Here is a 23,027-nt window from a genome sequence, read left to right on the forward strand (position 1 = left end):
ATAAAAAAATCCTCTCTATTGCATTATACAAATATATTTGGGTTCATCTTGTTAAACTAAATTATTGCATTATAAGCAGTTTTGCTGTCATATAATTTAATTGTACATAAATTATATCGCTTAATGTTTAAACAAAACAAACTATATATACGGTACCTATTATACTACATGGTTTTTGATACTGACTACACCCATGATAAGTGCAATCAATTGTTATATATAAATGATCATTGATCAACCAAAGAATAGGGTGCAAAATATCAGTTTCCTGAGCCTGATTTTAAACAAAATCATTCACGGAAACAACATCACTTGCTACAAAAGCTTTGAAGAAATCTTGTCATTATTACTAAGATTAAACATTGTCTTAATTTGTTAAATTTGATCAACTTGTAGCTTATACGAACTCAGGTTTTAATTTTAAGACTCGTGTACTGTGGTGATTGGTGACCTATACAATTGTGCTAAAACAGAAAAATATCCAACATTCATCATGGCTTCAGCAAGTCAGCTTGTTCAAGCAACCAGGTTTGTAATTGAGAAAATTAATTTGCTGATTACTATCTTATTACTTATTTGTTTAAATATCAGTCTAGTAGTACATAGGTTTATTTTTGGAGAATTTACTACCTTAACCCATTAATGCCTAATGTTTCTGTATGGGAAATAAATTTGGACAGAGATTTTTAGCTAAACAAAAAACATATTTAAATATCTTTTGATACATGTCAGTAAAGTTGGGACTACACCATAATCGAATTTAATTTGTTCTGAATTGTTTATTCAACCCAAAGCCAAAGTTTAGGAAAACTTGACTTTTGGGGTTGTCTCACATTTTTTCTGTTCTTTGAAAGACTAAAAATGGAAAAAATAGTTGTAATGTTATTTGATACGTATTTAGGTACATGTAGGGATGGGCAAAATAGAAGAATAAGCTATTCTAGAATTATTCTAGAATATTTTTTCGAATCTAGAATTTCGAATATCTATTCTAGAATAATTTTTTTAATTTCAGAAAAAAGTTAAAAAGCTTTGTTTTTATTCTGGTTTTATTGAAGACACATAATGGAAAAGTGGCAACAAAACAAAAAAACAACAGTAACTGCCTGCCTAGGAGAGCAAGAATTTGTTGCAGTGAAGATTGTTTAAAGCTTTTATTAAAATGCTCGCCAGTGAGCCGCAATCGCAGTTTTGATGATGTTAATCCAGCACTAGAGAAGGATCTTTCTGAAGATGCAGAAGTAGCTAAATATATACTTCCTCGCAAGATCAAACAACAGCGGGAACTTTTCTTTATTTTTGTTCCACCATTCAATTGCATCGCTGTTTGGCACTTTCGCCTTAAGGTACAATCGGATTTCCTCAACAGCTAAAAGCTGTTCGTTGTTACTTGATGCTGAAGTATTCGTCGCTTCAACACCGGAGCTCAATAAAGCATCCATTTCATTGGATTTAGAACTGCATTGTTATGGAACTTCCTACACTAGGTGGTAGCCTCACCCAGAGTTGAATTGTTTTCCATGTTTCGTGCGATGAAAATAGATGCAAATCCACAGCACAACGGTCTTCTGACGTCTACAAAGCGCACTGGTAAAGAGAGCTGGCTAGCCGTTTTCGCTAGAGCGAATAGCTATCGCCGAGCCGAATGTAATTGATCGGCGAAAAATTGATAAAAAATTTTGGTAGTTGGAAAAGCGGATATTTCATTTCGGTTTGGAAAATTCGATTCGAAATGTGATTTCAATTCGAATAATTAGATATTCGGATTGCAACTATTCGAAATTCTATATTGCCCATCCCTAGGTACATGCATACCTATTTTTATGATTGTGCAAAAATTGCATTCATTTATGATGTTCCCATATGGGAACATTGGGAAGTGGGAACTCGTGATTATGTTATATCGTGGCTTCACACACTGTGCGGAATGGCTCGTTTCAGTGAGTCCGATTCGGTGAGTCCGATCCCTTAACGGGGGATTTTTTCAATTTTTTTTTTTTAATTATCGGGTACCGTAGCCTAATTATCATTGCCGTTTTAGGGTTTGGGGTTAGGGTTAGAGGTTAGGAACTCACCGAATCGGACTAACCGAATAGTAGCAGACCCCACACTGTGGCAAGCAAAACTAAATATCGTGAAGCAACAAATGCATCTTACAAATAGGTTTATGTTTTAACAGTGGATTTACTACTGGTCCAGGCCACTTGATTATATGTTGTGTTGGTAAGCAGTGGTTAATTGCTGGAGTTTGAACTTTGAGGAGTTTCTGTTAGTAATATTCAAAGACGAAGTTTTATGTCAAATCTAAAGAATGAGCAACTTTTACCTAATAGATTTGTCAACAGAGTTTCTGACAGCTCTTGAAGCAGTCTGTGGGTTTGATTACATGAGGGATATAGAGAATTGTAAATTGGTGATTTTGACCAGAAAGTAAGGGTGACTTACAGATGAAGAAAATGATGACTAAGATTTGCTAGAAACTCATGTTATACAAGAAGCTGCAGGAGAGGTTGAAGTATCCCATCCGAGCCTGGAAGACAATTAAGATTGCTCACTCCCACCCTATGCAAAGGAAAACAGAAACAAAGGAAAGTTGCCAAAATACAATGGAAAAAAAGTAGAAAACTGTCACAAAGTCAAACAATACCTGAAAGCAAACCTCAACCATTAGCCTACACGAAACCTATGATAGTGGAAAATTACAATAAAATCAATGCAAGAGTCGATCTTTTTGATAGATTTCTCACTGACTATCGACCTTGACTACCAAGTAAGAAGTGGTCTTTTTTCTAATTTTTTAAACATGCTTGTAGTTGCAGCTTAGGAAATTAGCTGATTAGATTAGAGGAGATTAGCAGATATATAAACCGCTTGCAATTCGGAAGAGATGTCGTACAAACATCGTTAGCCAAAACTTACTTTAGGATAAATCACTTTTATCTCGGCCTAGTAGAATGTACATGGTTTGTTGCAATTTCATTGTATTGTAAATTATAAGTATTTAAACCGATACAATTGGTGTGGTAACACAATAAACACCAGTGACTTTGATTATCCTTTTACACAACGCAGTGCATAGTGCACAGAAAAACAAATTTCTGTTAATCTTGATTTTTCAATGTTTCCAAATGGGAACATATCTATTTATCAAAAACAAACAAGAAATTTAAAAAAAATATTCTAAAAAGTTGAGTATCAGTAGCTGATGGAAGAATATCAAACAAATATAAAATTTCGACATGCATCTTTATCATGCAAGTTTAAGTATTAGGGGTTAATCCTTCTACAAGACTATTTAGGTTTTGGTGATAATAAGTTTCCCAACTGGTTTCCACAGAACTGGGCGACTTAAAACTTTCAAGTCTCCTTTGCGTTGTAAAATTTGTTTAGAAATTGAACCAATGAACCTCACAGTTTGCGTTTACAAATGTGAAGTCTTAAAATATTGAAGTAATTATCAGTTGCAATTTAGCAGATATTGCCAATAACTTTTATCATACAATCACAATGTATTTTGAAAATTATGATAGAAGTAATGTGTTAGTAACACCATCATTATTATTGCAGTACGGTAGCATTTGCCTACCCAAAACTGGCTAACTCAATTAGAAAATTCTTAAGTGTTCCGAGGATTTTTCCATACAATACATTTTAATGTCTGCTCATCTCTGCCAGAATAATAGAAGTTTGGCCACAATTAGTCTGGTTGTTGGAGGTTATCGATTTCGGTTCACATCATAGCACTTTATTTTTTGTAAACGAAATTCACCATCATAAAACCCGTCAGAACAAAAACAATGATTTATATTTGCCTTCTACAACGTCAAACTCTGGTAAGAAGATACTATGTTTTAATGTAGTGAAACTATGGAATCCAATACCAAAAGAAATACAAGAAAAGTCTTATAATACTTTTAAGAGTTTGCACAATGATCATTCCTAAAACATATCATATCTGCTTATTTCTCTGCACAGTTTTTTTTGTGTTGCCCTGTGTTATTTCACTGTTAATGTATGATGTAAAGTGCTGGTATTGTGCTATATGTGTTAATGTTCTTAATTTTGGGTCTTTTGTTTAAATGTTTGGGTTGCAGCTGATTTTGGTGACTTTTTAGTCTTTCGCTGCCACCCTTGTGTGAAATATTTGTGTTTTTGTATAGTGTTGTTTTTTTTCTTCCTTTTTCGCCAACAAAATAAATTGAACTGAACTGTTGTAGCTGAGTAGCTCTAAAAAGACACTCCAGTTATCTTGGTGATTGAGGCTTATGTCAGATGAGCTACATTAGTTTGTTCTTTTGGAAATTCAGAATAGTCTGCTTTTGTATTTGAAATTTTAATAGTCTATATTTTTAAAACAAGTAATCTAGAATCATGAAGTCATTTTTTTCATTAATACAAAATTCCACAACATACTCATAAATCAATGATCTTGAAATAATAGATTGTTAAAATATCAGTGTAAAATTTGCAAGTTATCACAGGCCTCGAAATTAGTTTTTGTTGACGGCGGACAAAAGTCTCACGGCAAACACACCAGTTTTAACGTCGATCGTTATGCTTAATCACTTTATCTTGATAATTCTTCGCCATTTGAGAACTATAGCTACGGTTTAGAAGGCTTTTTAAAATTTCAGTGAAGTCACTTTGAAAGCCTTTCATCAGACCAACGACGTGCGCTCGAAGAGTCAGAGCGCCGTTAAGCTGCCTAATAAGCCTCATAACTGATTAACTTCCACCGAACGAGGTCGTGTGGCTTCTTGCATCAAAATGCTCTGGGCACGGGTCGGAAAACTTCTACACTAACTCTACTATTTTCTGCTACGTTTATTTGCGTGTCATGTGAGCGAAAGTGAATTTTTCCTGGGCTGTTTCTTTCTTACTGTAATTCCTAAACTTAACAAATTTGCTGCATCTTGCTGTAATAGATTACTCGTATGTATAATCTAATTTTGTAACCAACCTTGCCTTATCAATATTGCTCGGAGATCAAAGCCAGACATTGTGACGTAAAACTTAAACTAAGTTGTGCGTGATTAGTGTAGAAGTAGCCTACCCGTACTCCCATCGATTCTTAGCAAAGAATTCACCTTTGTTACGCTGATTCAATGTCATCAATCGTTGAAGCATCGTAAACATCGAAAGATTTCCTGCTTGAATGGAAGCTAAGGGTTACAGTATTCACATTTTGTAGATGCGCGGGAATTATATTCTCGCAACAATTGTTCGTGCTATGCAATGACGATTTGTATCGCTAGTTCCTGTGCTATTTCTCGGCGGACAAATGTGACCAATCTAGATGGTACTTCTCGCGGACATCACATGCTGTGACGGTTTACATGTCCGCCATGAATTTCGAGGCCTGTTATCAGTTATTTTTTTTAACCCCTGTGGAGAGATAGAGGTAGGGAGCTCTAAATTAAAATAATCTGCTACCATGCAAAGCTAAGGGTGTTGCCGTACTACCGTATGCTACCTTTTATTAAATGGGCTAGCCTAGTGAGTTATCTTGATAATATGCTCTTGAATTGTATTTGCTTGTTTTTATGATTTTTTTTTATTGAAACTCGTATGTGACCTCATCAAGCAGTCTTGTTACGCAATGGGCAAAGTTTTGTTTTACATAAGAAATATAATATATGTAATAGGTTGTTATGCTAAAATGTAAAATGAAATTTCATGGATGTGTGTGGTGAATACAGTTCATGATTAATGCTACTTTTGTAAACTTTCAAAAACACAAATGATTTTCAACAATTAATTTCATGTTTATAATGATTAAATTTGAAACTTCATGTTTTTACTAAACAAGATTATGACTTTGAAGTCTGTGGTTTGCAATCTCATGATATCCCATACAACAAATTTGGTAGTTGTTCTGTAAAATATCACATTGTTTTTATATAAACCGTTTTATAGACATGCCAAAATATATTGTTATAACGTTTTCTTGCTTGTATAAAATAAAGAATCATTATGTATATATATTTATTAATGAATTCAAAACGGCACAAATTTGGTTACGAATTTTCTAAAAGTTGCATAACATTCATTTTTGCATGATGTTTTTACAATTGTGCCTTTCAAAATATATACATGTTTAGACAAGCTTTTGAAACTGGAAAGACAAAATCAGTGGATTGGAGAATTGCACAATTACGTCGAGTGTATGACATGGTGGTAGAGCAGGAAGAAACACTCATTAAAGCTCTTCAAGCTGATTTAAGCAAGGTTTGTTTGATGTTGATCTGGATGATTTTGATAAAATATAGCACAGTAGAATTTACTTGTTTCTTCAAAGAGACTATAAATATATAAGTAACAAATGAAGCAAACAGGTAAAACTTTAATAGCCTAGCTTGTATACTACCGTATATATGCTTTAAATTAAAACAATGTATATAAGTTTTCCTTTTTGTGGATTTAATGTACTGTTGAAGGTAATTAACAGCAGCAATCCTCAAAAAAAGTGCAGAAAATGCAACTCCAGTTTGAACGATCCTGGAGAGACTTTTTTAATGCTTAAACTCTATAATAATTTTATTGAGACTCTTTATCTCACACTTTGTTGTAGTGACACTTTTGTATAGACCATTTAATCCAACAACCTTTGTTTGTTTGGAATCTATCCATGCCGCAATAACCAATAGTGATGAGAAAACTGCTTGAGCATTTTAAAGAAATGTTCAAATAATAAATTTTATTCAAACAAAAGACTTAGAGATGTAAAGAAATACTGTAACTAATTCGATTAACTGAAATGTACACAAAAGATAGGCTAGACAACATTTTTTTAAACAAAACTGACAAATTTAGCAAACTAGCCTATTAAACTAAGACAAATTAGACGAATCTTGCTGTGAATATATTTTCTGTATGTTTGTCTCATCAGTCAAATGTAAATGTAGCATAAACTGATTTTAAAAACAGTCAAAGCAAGAAACCTTGATGATGGAAACTATCATGTGCAAGAATGAAGCACTCAATGCTATAAAGAATGTCCGCAGCTGGACAAAACCAACTTATGCATCAAAGTCACTTCTACAAATCGCCGACTCAATGTATTTGCAAAAAGAACCACTAGGTGTTGTTCTTGTAATGGGAGCATGGAATTACCCAGTCCAACTCGTCATTCTTCCATTGATTGCTGCAATTTCTGCCGGTAAATACCAGATAAATAGTTTTTAAAAACGAGTGAATGTCTTCAATTAATGTAATGGTATCTGTTTATAGAGTTTTTGTTGCTCCGATTTTGCAAGCATATCATATCATTTAGTGAAATTAAAATTTTTGTAATGCCATGTTTAATAAGTTTTGTAGTTTTTACCATTGAAGCTATTTGTGTAAAAAAACTTTTTTGTGTGTCATTTAATCACAGTCTTCAAATATTATTTAGTTATGCAGATTGCATCAGCTCACTTGAGCTGTTGTGGTTAGCATGTACAGTATAGGCTATTCATCGCTTGTGTGGGATAAGTTTTCGAAGTCCCAAGTCAGCCCAAGTATGCAAGTAGGCCTACTGCTTCGAGTTGAATAATGAGCTTTGCATCTCCAAGTGCTTTTAAACACACAGTTGTGCAACATAAATAAGCATATGCTAGAGGATAAAACAAAGCATTTGGAACTTGGAAAAGTGATACAATTTGAAAGGCGTCTTTCAATTCTTAAAACTTTTCCAAAAAGATAGCTTTTGTTGGCAATATGATAATTGATAACATTTTAGATTGCTTTTGTTTAATCAAAGACAGGCAAGACACAACAATACCACAGGGTTGAGCATTACAACAATATATTTTACATATTTACAAATAGTTTTAACAATTGAACGTTTTCGGCTTAACCTAAGCCCTCATCAGGAATCTAAAATTTGTTTAATCTGAAGTTAAAAAAAAAAAAAGAGAATTACCTTAATGTTTTTTTGTCGTATTCAGGCATACGCCCGATAGGTGAAAATTTAGGTTAAGTGGATGGAAAGGCAAGGAAGCCAATCTTCGTGTCTATCTCCAGGCATGCCTTTAAGTGTCCTGCCAAAGACACAGCTGCATGCTCTTAAGCCGTGTCGAACCGGCGCCCTTTTGAGTGCTGTTCTAGTGTTCTCACCACTCAACTATGCAGCTGAGAAACTAACAGTGTGAACCAGGAATATTTAATCTAGACCTACCAATGCAAAACTACCTTCTCAGAGTAAGCTACGTTAAAATTAAATCAAATAGTTTCTGGATGCTTTTTCAGAAAAAAATGCTATTTATAACTTTTTTCAATATAAATCGATGCTTGTTTAATAAATCTATCCCAAAATTTTCAAAATTCCACAACTTCAATTTATCAACTGCTTATTGCAACATTATTGTTTGGAAATGGGAGCAGCTGTAAAAAGCAATTATGCTACAGCTTGAAAAAATACAAATTTAACTTAATAAACCGTTGCTCCTGACAGTCGTTCAATCATCTGAGGATAGCACTACTGTACGAGTCAAGTTCTAGGTGCAATGTTTGTACAATTTGTAATTTATTTTTATGTTTTAATTTTTAAACGGCTAAATAGTCTACCTTCTTCTTCTTTCGTTTGAGACTAGATCAAATCAAATTTCAGGGCAGGTGATGGAGAGCCAGGTGAGTGTAGCTTCGTCCAGCGTTGCTGTACCATGCGTTCCATTTGGTGCTTTATAGATCGGACATTCGAGAACGACATGGTCAGCAGTTTGTTCCTCCGTGCCGCATTCGCAGGCCGGTGAGGGAGCCAAACCCCACTTGTGCATGTTGGAATGGAAGCGACCGACTCCGGTTCGGATTCTGTTGAGCTTGACCCAAGTCGGCCGAGCCAGGTCCATACCAGGGGTGCGCGCCACCGGGTGAGGTATAAAACGATGTAGTTTCGTGTCGGTGGCACACCACACTGCATTCCAATTGTCTTCCATGAAGTGTGCTGCGCTGATGGCATGATCGCTGAATGGATGTAGTAATTCAACAGCAGCTGGCACAAAGGGGTGTCTTGACTTTAATTACCGGGGAGATTCCTGAGGTGGGATGTTGAGTTTTGCATGAAGCAAGTGGTTAGGATCCCCCGCCCGGCGAGCCAGGTGAATAAGGGCTCCCTTTCGGCGAAGCTCAGCAGGTTGGATGCCTGCGAGGATTGGTAAATACTCTGTTGGAGTTGGGCGCAGGCATCCAGTCACAGTTCGCAATGCGTCGTTGATTGGGCTGTCGATGAGGCGGGTGTGGGCACTGCGGCACCAGGCAGGGGCGCAGTATTCAGCAGTGGAGTGGACCAACGCCAGGGTTGCAGTGCGCAAGGTGTCAGCACCTGCACCCCAAGTTGTGCCTGCCAAACGTCTCAGCAGGGCGACGCGAGATGTCAGCTTTTTGCGTAGTGACTGTAAATGGTGACGGTATGTGAGTGACCTGTCAAGTGTAACCCCAAGGTATGTAGGTTCTGGGCAGGGCGGCAAAATTTTGCCGTTAACGGTCACTTTTAGGTCACGTTTTGCCTCCCTGTTGTTGAGATGGAAGGCTGCCGTCACAGTTTTACTTTCGCTGAGCTTCAGTTTCCATTGGTGAAGGTATCCAGATATGGTCGTCATGTCTTGGCTCAACGTCATTTCTAATGATTGCCAGTCTTTCGCAGAGTGCAAGATGGCCAAGTCATCAGCATATGCATATTTGTCAGATGTTGTTGATAGTAGGTCATGCATATAGACATTGAAAAGGAGGGGAGCCAAGACTGATCCCTGTGAGACACCGTTTTTGAGTCGCCGCAGTCTACTTGGTTTTCCGCTTCCGGTGGTAAGGGTAAAACTCCTGTTGTGGATGAGTTCCATGATCATTTTGATCATGTGCCTGTCAGGGAGTAGGCGGAGTAGTTTGTAGACTAGGCCACGGTGCCAAACAGTGTCATAGGCTGCTGTTAGGTCGATAAAGACAGCCCCCGCTTTCTTTTTTGCCGAGAAACTCTCCTCAATATCCTGAGTTAGTAGTGTGACTTGGTCTACAGTTGACCTCCCGAGTCGGAATCCAGCTTGTTCTTTGGGAAGCAGTGGGTCAATTATTGGTTCGACACGAGCGTAGATCAGTCTCTCAAGGATCTTGAAAGGGATGCAGAGCAAGGAGATGGGGCGATAGCTCTTTGCATCGTCTAGTGATATCGAAATAGTCTACCAATACGTTGGAATTGTTTGTTTTTTTTTGCATCCTGGATTACACATAAATTGATGAGTTAATTGGATCACTTTGGATTAACTTTTACAGATTTGCCAATTTTGAGCAAGGTTTGACTGGAAGCCATTGGTTTACTACTGGCAATATGATTAAAATATCACTTTGTCTGGAAATGTCAAAGAAGATCCAGCCACGCTTTTATATAATGCACTCTAGCCTACTCTCAGAATGAAGATGGCGTAGGTTGCGCATGTCTGCACGCTCTTGTTTTCCCTGGGTTTGAACAAAGTTCTATACATTGTCTTTCTTACGGAATGACCCGATTCGGCGAGTTCTCTATTCGGCGATTTTTTGAAAATCCAACGACGCCTTCTGTTTATTTAAAGAATTTTGTATTTTATTCCACAATATCGTTTCTTTTGCATTCCGACAAAGAAAAATAAATTAATAGGAAATTTAGCGAAAAATGTTTGAACTATTAAATTAAAATGTTTGCTCACATAAAATTGACATGTCATCCACCTTCTTTGCGTCATGTTTATGTCATTCGTCATGTCATTTATTTTTTAAATAAGCTATTTGTTGATTTTATATGATATTTCAAATATATTTTACATCAAAACAACCTTTTTCACAAAACAATGCTGTAACTCAAAACAGCCAAAGAATTTTTGATGTCAACGAAACTTTTGAAGGTAATGTAAAGGCAATTACATCGTTTTAACGTCGCCAGACGTTGAAATCGTGTACAAAAGGGAACTTTTGCTGACCAGGTATAGGTTGTTCCTGAGAAACATTTACAAAAGCTATTCGATTTGTTCAAAGAACCGAATTAGCCTAACAGTTCGTATTTACATTGATTCAATATCTGAATATTGAATAATTTTCAATCGTTGGATTTACAGAAGGCGTCGTTGGATTTTCAAAAAATTGCCAAATAGGAAACTCGCCGAAAAAAGCTGTCGCCGAATAGGGAATTCGCCGAATCGGATTCGCCGAATAGTAGCAGACCCGTCTTTTTATATGCAGTGAACAGTGCAATTAATTAAGGAGCAAGATTCGCTCGCAAATAACACACATCAGATTATGCAATGAATTGGACTTTTTATGATAAATTTCGAATCAGCAGAAACGATGTATACAAAACGTAAAAATACGCTGATAGTTGCATTTCAAAAGGCGTGTGCAGCTATCAAGCCTTAATCTGTTCTAATACGTTGAAGTCACTCTAACTAAGCTATGTGGTACCTATCAGTTTCAATGTCCATAGATTGGTCAATTTTTATAGAAACCTTCTTTTTCTTCCGTTGCAAACTGTCCACTTACTTGCTGTTGTTGAATCCACTCTACAATAAGATATTAATTTTTGGTAATGAGAAGTCTTTTTTTCTTGTCTGTTTGGGCTTGATGCGGTCTTGTTGGGACTTGACTATCCTCACCTCACAGCCAAACCAAAGAATAACAACATAAATGGTTTATTGGTATGTTCACTGGCTGCTTTGGTGAGGATCGTAGGACGGCATCAAGTTCTTACTAAAATAAGAAACAGATAAGAAAAAATATGTCTCCTTACCACTCGTACTTAATTATTCAGTGTTAAGGTGATAACTTTGGTAAAAGGATTGAAAAGAAGATCGGTGATGGTGTCAAAACTTGTAAATATTTTTTTGCAGGAAATTGCGTAATAGTGAAGCCATCAGAAGTGGCAGAGAATACAGCCAAGGCTCTTTCCGATTTAATTCCACGTTACCTTGATAAGGTAATAAGCATCTAACACCAGTGGTGGCCCGTCCTAAAAGGTTGCAAGGCTGCAGCCGACCCTCGTGAAAGTGGTGAATGTAAATGTAATGTGAAACAACGTAAAACATTTTGCAGCTTATTGCAATCTATCGATTAAAAGTAGCCACGAGCTACCACCATCTACCAAAAAAAGATCAGTAGATTTTTAATCTTTAATAATCATTTTTATTTAAAATGTTGTTGTTAACTGAATTTCTATTAATGTTTCTGTTTCTATTAATTTTTTTATAGTACGTACAGTCGTATATGACATGTAGCCTATTATGACAGGAATGCTTTCCTGTCTACAATGGTGGAATTCCCGAAACAACCGCTCTGCTGGAGGAAAAGTTGGATCATATTTTCTATACTGGATCTTGTATGGTGAGTACGATAACCAATTATACGGACGGAGAGTTTAACACAGAAATTAGGAATAATCGCATTTCATGGGCAAAATCTTGTATGTGTAGTGCTGATCTGTAGGTGTGAAACCGATGCCTGGTTAGTACATATCAAAATTTTTACTCAATCAACATCGAACGTTTTTCCGTAGCAGCAATCAGAAAACAATATCCTTTATAAATCGCTGATGACAACGCATCACGGAGCAAGTCTTTATGACGCAAAACTTGGTTCTTATTTGAAGTTACACGAATAGTCACACTATATCGTGTTCATGACCCATCACACAGACCAGCTAATGTTCAGTGATACTCGTCATTTTGTGATTTTACTTTACTATATACAAACTTTGCTATATACTAGCTAAAACACATTACAAATGAAGCAATTAAAAAAAGAATTAGAGTGCAAGATGGATGGGCAGACGATTTAGCAAAACAAAAGATGAAATTTGCTGGACATATTTTGAGAGGATCGGCAGAACAGCTACATCAGTTAGTTATTGAAGGTATGGTGGAAGGTAAGAGGTGCAGGGGAAGAAGGAGATGAACACGAACTTGGGGAGATGATGTAAAACAATGGGCTGGTTTGTCAAGCATCGGAGAAGCCAAAAAAGTAGTAGAAGAACATGACGTGTGGAAGCAATTGACAGCCGACCTTCGTCTTGGTGACGTCACATGATGATGATACTACCACTGAAGAGATATCTCAGAACTGCTCAGCTTCAACAACAGACACAAAAAATAATCAAGTGTCGTAGCATTTGTGATTCGCGTCAGTCGGGTTTTCTGCATTTTAATCGCGTCACAATGTCCTGGACCGGTTCATTGCCATGTTTTATAAATGGATCAGTTCAATGTTATCACATATCGATCTTGATATTTTGAAAAAAATTATTTTCAATGAGCTGCTCCTTTAATGAGGCATCGCAAATGTGTGGCTCGATCTTTGCTGTACAAAGTAAGGTTTGCTCAGTAGGTGCTTACATATGGCTTGTACATTGTTGGGCTACCGACAATCTGATGTGGATACTTAGCGCTATTTTATGCTAAATCACTTCCCTTGAAGCGATTGTTTGTATTCTCGTGATCATTTCCGAACAAAAGCTTGTGTTTTGTTGCCTTTTCACAACCAGACAAAAAAACATGCAGAATCATTCTCATTTCATGAGTTGTAACTTGAGAAAGTAGCTAGTTGAACTGTTTTTTTTTTACTTACCAAAGCATCGACCATTGGATACAAAACTGTGAAAATTTCTGCAAAAGTGCAATACCTTGAAAGAGGAGGAAGTATGGCAATAAAAATTTTACAATTGCTGTACTATGACTCAGTATCAAAAATCAATAACCTATTGCAAATCGAATCCAGAGTATTTTGTGGTTATTTACATAAACTATAAAATTTCGAAAAACAAACTTAGTTTTCTTCAATCGATTGAGTTTCGCTTTTGGCAGCATGATCATTGCTTACTTCACAATGTAGATACTAACGACTTTTTTAGCCTGATACTTCGAGTTCGCTGTGGTAGTGGCGGTTTGCACTAACTTTCGGAACACAGTTCCCTAGTCAATAGTCATGTGCTAGAACTAGAACACATTTCCCTAGTCACAAGCTATGATTAGTTTTCTTCGTTGAAAGGATTGCGCCAATGAAAGGATTGCGCGATTGTGCACCAATGTAATATCCTCGCAATGGCTCTATCTGCATGGAATGCCAACAATTTTAAAATGTAAATAGTACACGCCTTCTTAATATTTGTGTTGCATTTGTATTCGTTTATTGTTTGCTTGCAATTGTCGGCTTTAAATTCTCATAACCTACGCCAACAACACAGCATCTTGTTGCATACAGTGTAATTGTTTAGTTGTGTTCTGTTAGAATAACCAGACATTTCACTTACTGAAGTTTTAATTAACTTAAAAGTAGTACATCTAAATACATACGTAAACAGAAAATAACATGATTACTCTGTACCCAACATAAGGACCTAACACCAGCTGACAAACTCAAGACTGCAACGAGTTGAAAACACAAAACACCGCGTGTACCAATAAAGAAAGAATGCCTGCGTCCGAAACAAATCAATCATGACGTCACATACACAAATCAGAAGAACGCAATTTCATTACAATCTCCTCCACCAAAATAGTGTGAATATTAATAACGAATACATAGCAAATATAATAACACGGTAGATTAAAGACAACACAATTAGTAAGACAGCCTATCAGGAGGTTTACGTTCTCTTGATGATCGCCAACCAACTTCAGTTTGTGCTTTCACAACCTTTTTGGGCGAGTTGTCAACATCGGCGAGTGGTAAGTCGGTAGGCCTATTATCTGCTGGGCTAACTTCCATGCTATCAGGTTCAAGTACGCTCTCTTGTGACGGAGGTGAAGACGAACGTCCTGTTGGGGCAAGATCTCTAGCAGATACAGTGGCTTCATGACCATTTTCGAAACGTACACGAGCATAATTCGAATTACTTTCGAGAATTTCGGCACTGTCAACAAGAGGTTCATATTTACTGTTACGCACATGTCGTCTAACATACACAGGACCATCTTCCAGCCAAGTCGGGACAGAAGTGCCAAACGATGATCGTCGTGAAAACTTAAACAAGCGATCGTGAGGGGTTTCGTTTGTGGCAGTATTAAGCAATGATCGGATCGAATGCAAAGCCTTGGGTAACACAGCTTCCCAGTGGGCAGTGCGCAGATTTTTCGATCTTAAACACAGTTTTATGGCAGTCCACACAATACCATTGTATCGTTCACATTGAGCGTTGCCTTGGGGGTTATACACAGAAGTGAAACTAGTCGCAACAGACAAATTTCTCAAGTACTCCTTCAACCTCTTAGAAAATTTAAACGCTTTGGCGTTGTCAGAATGTATAATGCTAGGTGTACCGTACACTGAAAACAAATTGTGCAAACATGAAATCACAGTATCGCCACTGGTATCAGCACAAGGAAATACAAACGGAAAGCGAGAATACTCATCCACGATAGTAAGAAAATAACGATTTTTAGAAACTGATGGTATCGGGCCTTTAAAATCTATGTTCAGTCTCTCAAACGGTTGGGTAGATTTGATTAAAGTAGCATTCGGTGGCTTATAAAATCGTGGCTTTACTTCACAGCATACTTCACAATTAGCAGTCAAACGTCGAACGTCTTCAACTGAATACGGTAAATTTTTCATACGAACAAAATGAAACATTCTTGTCACACCTGGGTGACATAATTTGTCGTGAATTTCATACAGTGTAGTGTCTGCTGTGCTGGCACAATATGCTCTTGAAATGGCATCTGGTGCTACATTCAAAGTCCCAGGCCTATAAGTAATGTCGTAAGAAAATTGTGAAAGTTCAACTCTCCATCGGAGAATTTTGTCGTTTTTAATTTTGCCATGATTTTTGTTGTCAAACATAAATTTTACCGAATTTTGATCGGTGATGAGGCTAAAACGGCGGCCGTGGAGGAAATGTGACCATTTTCTAACAGCTTCCACTATTGCTGTAGCCTCTTTCTCAACACTTGCATGATGCTTCTCATTGCGATTCAAAGTGCGAGAGAAAAATGCAACCGGTTTACCGTTTTGTTGAAGTATTGCTGACAGTGCTACGTCCGACGCATCGGTTTCAACACAAAAAGGTACATTTTCATCAATAGCTTGCAACGTTGCGTCCGCCAACACTTGTTTTAAGGTTTTAAACGCGTTTTCAGCATCTTGAGTCAATGGAAATGATGCTGTTTCCGTTAGAGGCTTTATTTTGTCAGAATACTTCGGTATCCAACGTGCATAGTACGCAAACAACCCGACAATTCGGCGTAGAGCCTTTGCATTCTGAGGCACAGGCATTTGAAGGAGGGGCCTTACTCTTTCTGGATCTGGGATTATAGTTCCATTTTGAACTCTATACCCTAGAAGATCAACTGTTTCACATGAGTACTTGCATTTCTTTTCATTAAAAGTAAGGTTACAGTCTTTAGCAACATCCAGGAAATGACGCAGATTTTCATCATGCTCCTGTTTTGTTTTGCCACACACTGTTACATTGTCTAAGTAAGCAAAAGTACTTTTACAAGAATGTCGATCAATAATGTCATCTATAATTCTTTGAAACCACGGCACCGCGTTAGTTAAGCCGAATGGAATGACATTATACTCGTACAGTTGACCATTTGCTTCAAAAGCAGTGTACAAGCGATCAGCTTCGGGAATTTCAATTTGATGATAAGCACTTTTGAGATCGAGTGTGCTGAAGAACGTGTATTGTGCAATTTTATTTACTTGATCTTGCATATTGGGTAATGGGTAAGCGTCTAAATCAGTAAATTTGTTGATTGTGCGGCTATAATCCACACACATTCTTTTCCGGTGAATTTCTTCATTTTCCCCCGACACAACAAGAACTTGGGCTCTCCATGGAGAAGTACTTGGACGAATTATTCTATTAGCTAGTTGTGCTCGAACGGCATTTCCAATAAACTTTTCATTGGTAATGGATTGTTTTCTTGATTTTGTTGCAATTGGTCTGCAATCTGCAGTCAAATGTTCAAAAAGTTGTGGCTTGAGAGGTGTCTTAATTTTTCCTAGAGCGCCAAGCTGAAGCGATGGTTCCTTTCCACCAAAATCGATTTTTACTGACTCATGTTGTTTTAAGAAGTCTTGGCCCAAAATTACGTCAGTCAGTAAGTGTTTCAAAATCACCAGATTGACATCAACATATTTGCGTAGCCCGAGTTCAATCTTTACTTGACAATAACCTTGACTACTTGACGCTTTTCCTTTTATAGCCATTCCAATTTTACATGATTGAGGGTGAACTACAAGGTTATGCCTTCGAACAAACTCTTTATCCACATGGCTTAAACTGGATCCAGTGTCAATTAATGCATTAGCCCAAATGCCATTGATGCTAACTTTAACATTTACCTTTGTCGGGGGGTCTTCTGTTAGTTCCGACGATGATACCACCGCGAGCGATTCCATTGCAGAAGACTTCTTCCAACTCGTGCGACAAACCACCGCGTAGTGTCCGTAAGCGTTGCATTTGTAGCACTTGACTTTTCTGGCCGGGCACAGCGACCGAGCATGTTTTGGAAAACCTCCACAATATCCACATTTTGATATGAAGCTGGATTGATTGGAACTACCCGCAAGTTGGTTTTGAATAGCAGCAGTACTGGGTTCATCATGATACTCAGAAATCGGCCTTGACACAAACGGCCTGTCATATTGTTCGGAGTTTCGATGAGCAATTTCTAGAGAACGAGCTTGCTTGAAAATAGCTTCTAGCGTTGTGGTCTCTGGGGTGTTGTTTTCCAAAAGACGCTGTCGAATCTCGTGAGAGACAATGCCAGAAATGAACGTTTCACCTATAGCTTCGTTTCGATATTCTATTGCCGTCACCTGTCTATAATCACAATCTTTGGCTAACGTTTTTAGCTTTTGTAGATAGTCATCTAGCGATTGACTTATTTCTTGTTTGCAAGTTTTCAATTGGTAACGTGAGAAACTACTGTTGATAGGTTTCTCATAAAGAGCACGTAGTGTAGCGACTGCATTGTCGAACGTGTCGCTCTCACTAATATAGTCATAAACGTCGGCATCCACATGCGCAATCAGGCATCTTAGCTTGTCCGCATCAGTCGCATCCGGTGTACCATCTAAGAATCCTGTGAATTGTTTGTACCAATGTAGCCAGGTTTTCTTGGATTGCGCAGAACTTGGATCAGCCTTGAAGACGTTAGGTTTATAAAACTTGCTGTCCATTTTCAAATAAGTTAATTAAATTGTTCTGTTAGAATAACCAGACATTTCACTTACTGAAGTTTTAATTAACTTAAAAGTAGTACATCTAAATACATACGTAAACAGAAAATAACATGATTACTCTGTACCCAACATAAGGACCTAACACCAGCTGACAAACTCAAGACTGCAACGAGTTGAAAACACAAAACACCGCGTGTACCAATAAAGAAAGAATGCCTGCGTCCGAAACAAATCAATCATGACGTCACATACACAAATCAGAAGAACGCAATTTCATTACAAGTTGAAAGCAGAATACTGTGTTTTGACTTCTAAAAGTAAGCGGATTTAGTAAAAATGTAAACACTGGATGAATGCAAAGCTGCTTTTCGTCAATGATTATGTTTACTAATAAATGACTGTTGCAAATTGCTTTTGAAATGAGAAAACGCACTGGGTTTATTTACATTGCTAATTTGTTATTTTGGACCAAAACTTCCGTAAAAATCGGTTTTGGCTCACCTGAAAAATATGTAGAGTCGATGTTTGAAGTTCAATCACAAAATTGTAATCCAACTTATTTAGAGAAGTTTTCAAAATATCGCTTCTGAAGGTGTGAAAGCAAACTCATCAGGCCGTCATACCTCCCATCAAATACTGAATTTTGAATGTTGCCTTTGAGGTGTTGAATAGGCTATGGTTTTCTTGTTTTCAGCGTTTAAAATTAGGTGGTATTGAAAAAAGTTATCGGCATTATGGGCAAATAATGCCGATAACATTATTTGCCGGGTCCACTAACCTTAACCCAAAGTAAAGGCGTTTCTCTCGTTGGACGTACCTTTGTTATAATCAAACAATAAATCGGACCTTTGAAATGATTTATTAAGTTTTTAAGCTTGCCTTAGCTGTATTACTGACAATATTTCGCAAGAAGAGTGTTGATCTGTCTGGCTCTCGTGACTCAGCAAATACGAATTGCAGAGTCAACAACGCTTTGACATGTTTTACACTAAACCTTTTTTTGGAGATATTTGTTCAAGTTTAGCTTTTTCCATTGTTTTCAAATATGTGTTGACTTTGGAAGGTGTTGAACTTATGACCGGAAAGCCTATTAAACTTTGAGTGCGGTTTTTAAAATACCAATATAATTGCTCATTCAGATGTGAAGAAATTTTCTGAAATGAGTGTAAACGTTTCTTTCGTACTGGAATTTGGGAGTGCCATTGTTTATTGCATTGAAGAAATTCATGTCATGATTTTTCAGCAGATTCAAGATTTAAAATTATGTGTAAAATATTGTAAATAACTGGTATTTTCTCTGAAATCTGGTGCCATTGCTTGTGATGTGAAATTTGACAGTTTAAACCACCGTTAGGTTACGATTCGCTGATGACAATATAATCTTATGGCAAACACTTCATAAAAAAATGGTGGACTAATTTTGACGTTCTTGGCCGCAAGTACCGGTAGGCTACCGCACAGACATTGGATCCATCGAGTTAGAGTAACTCGAATGCTCGACTTTAACATTATTGTTCGTTGATGTTGTGCAATGGCTAGTTTCATTTTTGCTCTAATTTTGAGTTCCTCTTTTAGGTTGGAAAGATAGTCATGGCTGCTGCCGCCAAACATCTCACTCCAGTCACTTTGGAATTGGGAGGGAAATCCCCTGTTTACGTTGGAAAGGAAGGTCATATGCCGACAGGTAGCTCCCTTCTTGTTTATCATGTTTGTTACCTGTTAGTCCTACTCACGTTATACTAAGCTGATTTTTGGAACCATCATCACTCTGCAGCTCTAAAGACTAGGCTTGAGTTTGTGAGCTCATTTTTTACTGATTTTATGCTCTATTTCAGACTCTGTTTGGGCGACCATTTAATTCCAGTTTGTACGACGTGCGTGCTGTTTGTATGTAACACGTTCAGTAAGGTTTAGTTCATAACGGATTTTTTGTAATTTTGACTGGAAATGTTGTGAAGTTCTGACAACACTGGCTCCGAGTTTGACATTGTTACGGGTGTTCGAAATTAGTGACATCGTGAAATACGACGTAACGTACATCGCCCAACTCGGAGATGTGCACCGTTAAGTGGCATTGTACAACAGTACGGTGGAGTAAAAAAACAACTTTTTTTTTAATTCAAACAAAGGATGTCTAGATCCCTGACAAATTGGCTAAAAACAACAACAAAACTGGTTTCGGAGAGTTGTACCCCCTATTGGCCATGCTACTCCATATTTAATGGGGGAATACCCCAAAAATTCTTAAATCGGCTGTAACTTTAGAACTGCGGTGTTAGGACCATGAGTTTGGCATCAAATGATGCAGAATCATAATGTTTCTATGTGCTCTAGTAGGACTTTTTGGCTTAATTTCACTAGAAAAAAGTTATGACCAAAAAACGCATTTTTGTCCAATTTTTGGACAAAAAGTGCTAGTGCAAAAGCAAAGTTATAGGGTAAATGCCCATGGCATGCTTAACTGGATGGAAGCAAATGACCTAGTGATTCTTTAGGTACTTTGTTGCATCTGCAGTTAAACAAAAAAGATGCCACGAAGCTGCACCAATTTTACAGAGTGTAAGTATGTGTATTTTTGGCCAGATAATTCATAATTGCTTTTATGCTGCTTCATACAGATGCCAAATTAGAATAGAAAGTATCGGTATATACATTGTTCTGTTTGTTAACTGCAGATGAAGATTTAAAATCGAAACAAGAAAACAGGTTAAAAAAGTGATTGCATGGAAATCACATTTTTATCAACAAAAGAAAAATTTCTAAAGGAAAACTTTCAACCGGTAAAGAAATCATTGAGCGATTGAATCTATAGTATCAAAAATATCTCTGGAGTTAGTTAATCATTGGACATGGTACAACATTTACACTTTGAATCACACAACTGTGTTGGATAAAATGCTATTTTGGTTAATAAGTTCTCTAAACTTGTACGGTACCCCAGCGAAAAAAGGAACTAAGCTTCATAATGATCTGAAATTATTTCTGCTTGAATATGATACACTCTTCGATATTTTCTGCAAAAACCCAGTACAAAGACGACGTTTAGAAGTCCACCACACGTTAAAAATGACTGATGAGGATTATCTTTTTTATGAAAATCAAATAGGTCCACGAACAGCGCGATGCTCAAAAGCACCAGGTACATATGATGAATCTGATGCTGTATTTGCAAGAAGATTTGGTAGTGCTGGTACCTCCATATAGTCCACTGACCATGAGGATATGCCTTACTTACACATCAGCAGCACCACCCGATCTTTCCACATCTTGTTTGTCGTATCCAGGCTTCCACCCGGTGGTTGAAGATTTAGATTAAGTGGACGGGAAGGCAAGGAAGCCAATCTTTGTGTCCACTTTCAGGCATGCCTTTAAAGTGCCCCTGACAGGTTGGATCCAAGTATAGTAACTTTTTAAAGCATTTCCTAGCGCAGAATTACACTTAGCGAACTTTTTAATCTTAACCTCGTAGCTCGACTGGTTAGGGCGTAATTTAATAAAACGACTGCTCCGCAGCGCCACCACAGGCGAAACTCCATATTTCACTGCTCTGGGACGACTTTGGTGGTATTACGTCATTCTAAGTGGACGTCGTTAGCGACGGATGAAACAAACGCTTCTTAGATGTAATTGGTGGATCACAGTTTGGTCGAAGTTGGTACAAGCGGTTGCTTTTTTCGAAGATTTATTGTTTTTACAGTTTAATAAAACTGTACTGGATGTGTTCCTACAAAACCTAAAATATACTTGAAGTGAAAAATGAAGAAATTGTACGAATCATCATTCATATTTAATTCATCATCACTATTCAAAAATAAATAAAAGTTTCTCTCTCTCTCATAATGTGCCTTCAGTTGGCCATTGAAATTCTGTGTAACGGCCATCTGGATCTGGAAAATTGTTTCGGATTCGCCAAACAATGCATGACGGCATCACAATCCGATTGTTGCTTCCGAGAGCATCACCTTGTACAGTAGGCTAGTATACACTCCAACATATGCCTGTAGGCATTTTTACTTGAGTGGTAGGCCTATTAAATAAATCATCTTCAGTGAAGTGAACATATACGACTAGTTTTGTATGGCCCAACCCACTTTCGAACACTTGAAGAAAACTTTGACCATTTTCTTCTCAGTACCTTTTTTTGTGGGAAAGTGGGAAAAGAAAGCACACGGTCTTTGTCACTGACAATGTCACATAAACAGCAATTTGTAGGCATTGCCTCAATCATAAATTAAAGGTACTGTTTGTGAAATACTGTTGTTACACTGCAAATGGCTATAGCCAGATTAGGACAAATAAAAAAGTATGAAAATTGTAGCCCTATGAAACTGCAATTTCAATTGAATTGAGCTGCTGTTTGATAAAAGTAAACTCAACCTATTTGATCGAAACCTGATAGTAATAATAAGTTCACTTTTGAGTTTCGGTAATTCTTAATTTGCACATGCTTTATTGCTTTAGACCAACAGAGCCCCACACATTCACGTTTTGCAGTAGCCGTACCATACTTTACCAAGTCATCACAGAGAAAGAATGTATCCTTCCCGCTTACTGTGACGTCACAGCGGTGTTGCCGTTTTTATTTTCGCAATTGAATGATTGCCAGATTCGCCGATGTCAACGAAAGTTTGCAAGCGTGTAACTTAGTAGCCTGTTGATATTTTTTACGATTTGTTGGTCAGGGAAGTTTGTTAGTGTCATCTTTTTGGTATCTTAGGTAAATTTAGCGAATTTATTTACCTGTCAGAGGCACTTTAAGTGTCCTGCCAAAGACACAGCCGCATGCTCTTGAGCGGTGTCGAACCGGTGCCCTTTCGATTGCCGTTCCAGGGCTCTCACCACTCGGCTATGTAGCCAACAACATCCACATCTGAAAGCGAAGATGACCGCAGTACATGCGACATGTA

General features: G+C 37.4%; 1 protein-coding gene across 1 annotated transcript in view; it reads left to right on the plus strand.

Moving 5' to 3' along the window:
* Nucleotides 1–394: 394 nt before the first annotated feature.
* The window catches only part of LOC145769924 (aldehyde dehydrogenase, dimeric NADP-preferring-like), a 28,633-nt gene continuing 6,000 nt past the window's right edge, over nt 395–23,027 (plus strand). Inside the window, exons 1-6 of the mRNA XM_082581473.1 lie at nt 395–528; nt 6,102–6,228; nt 6,928–7,159; nt 11,826–11,911; nt 12,223–12,315; nt 19,696–19,804. Of these exons, the coding sequence (XP_082437599.1) occupies nt 494–528; nt 6,102–6,228; nt 6,928–7,159; nt 11,826–11,911; nt 12,223–12,315; nt 19,696–19,804 (682 nt within the window). The 5' untranslated portion in view covers nt 395–493. The remainder of the gene's footprint in view (nt 529–6,101; nt 6,229–6,927; nt 7,160–11,825; nt 11,912–12,222; nt 12,316–19,695; nt 19,805–23,027) is intronic.

Source organism: Aplidium turbinatum, chromosome 5, assembly GCF_918807975.1.
Source record: "Aplidium turbinatum chromosome 5, kaAplTurb1.1, whole genome shotgun sequence".
Taxonomy (NCBI): domain Eukaryota; kingdom Metazoa; phylum Chordata; class Ascidiacea; order Aplousobranchia; family Polyclinidae; genus Aplidium; species Aplidium turbinatum.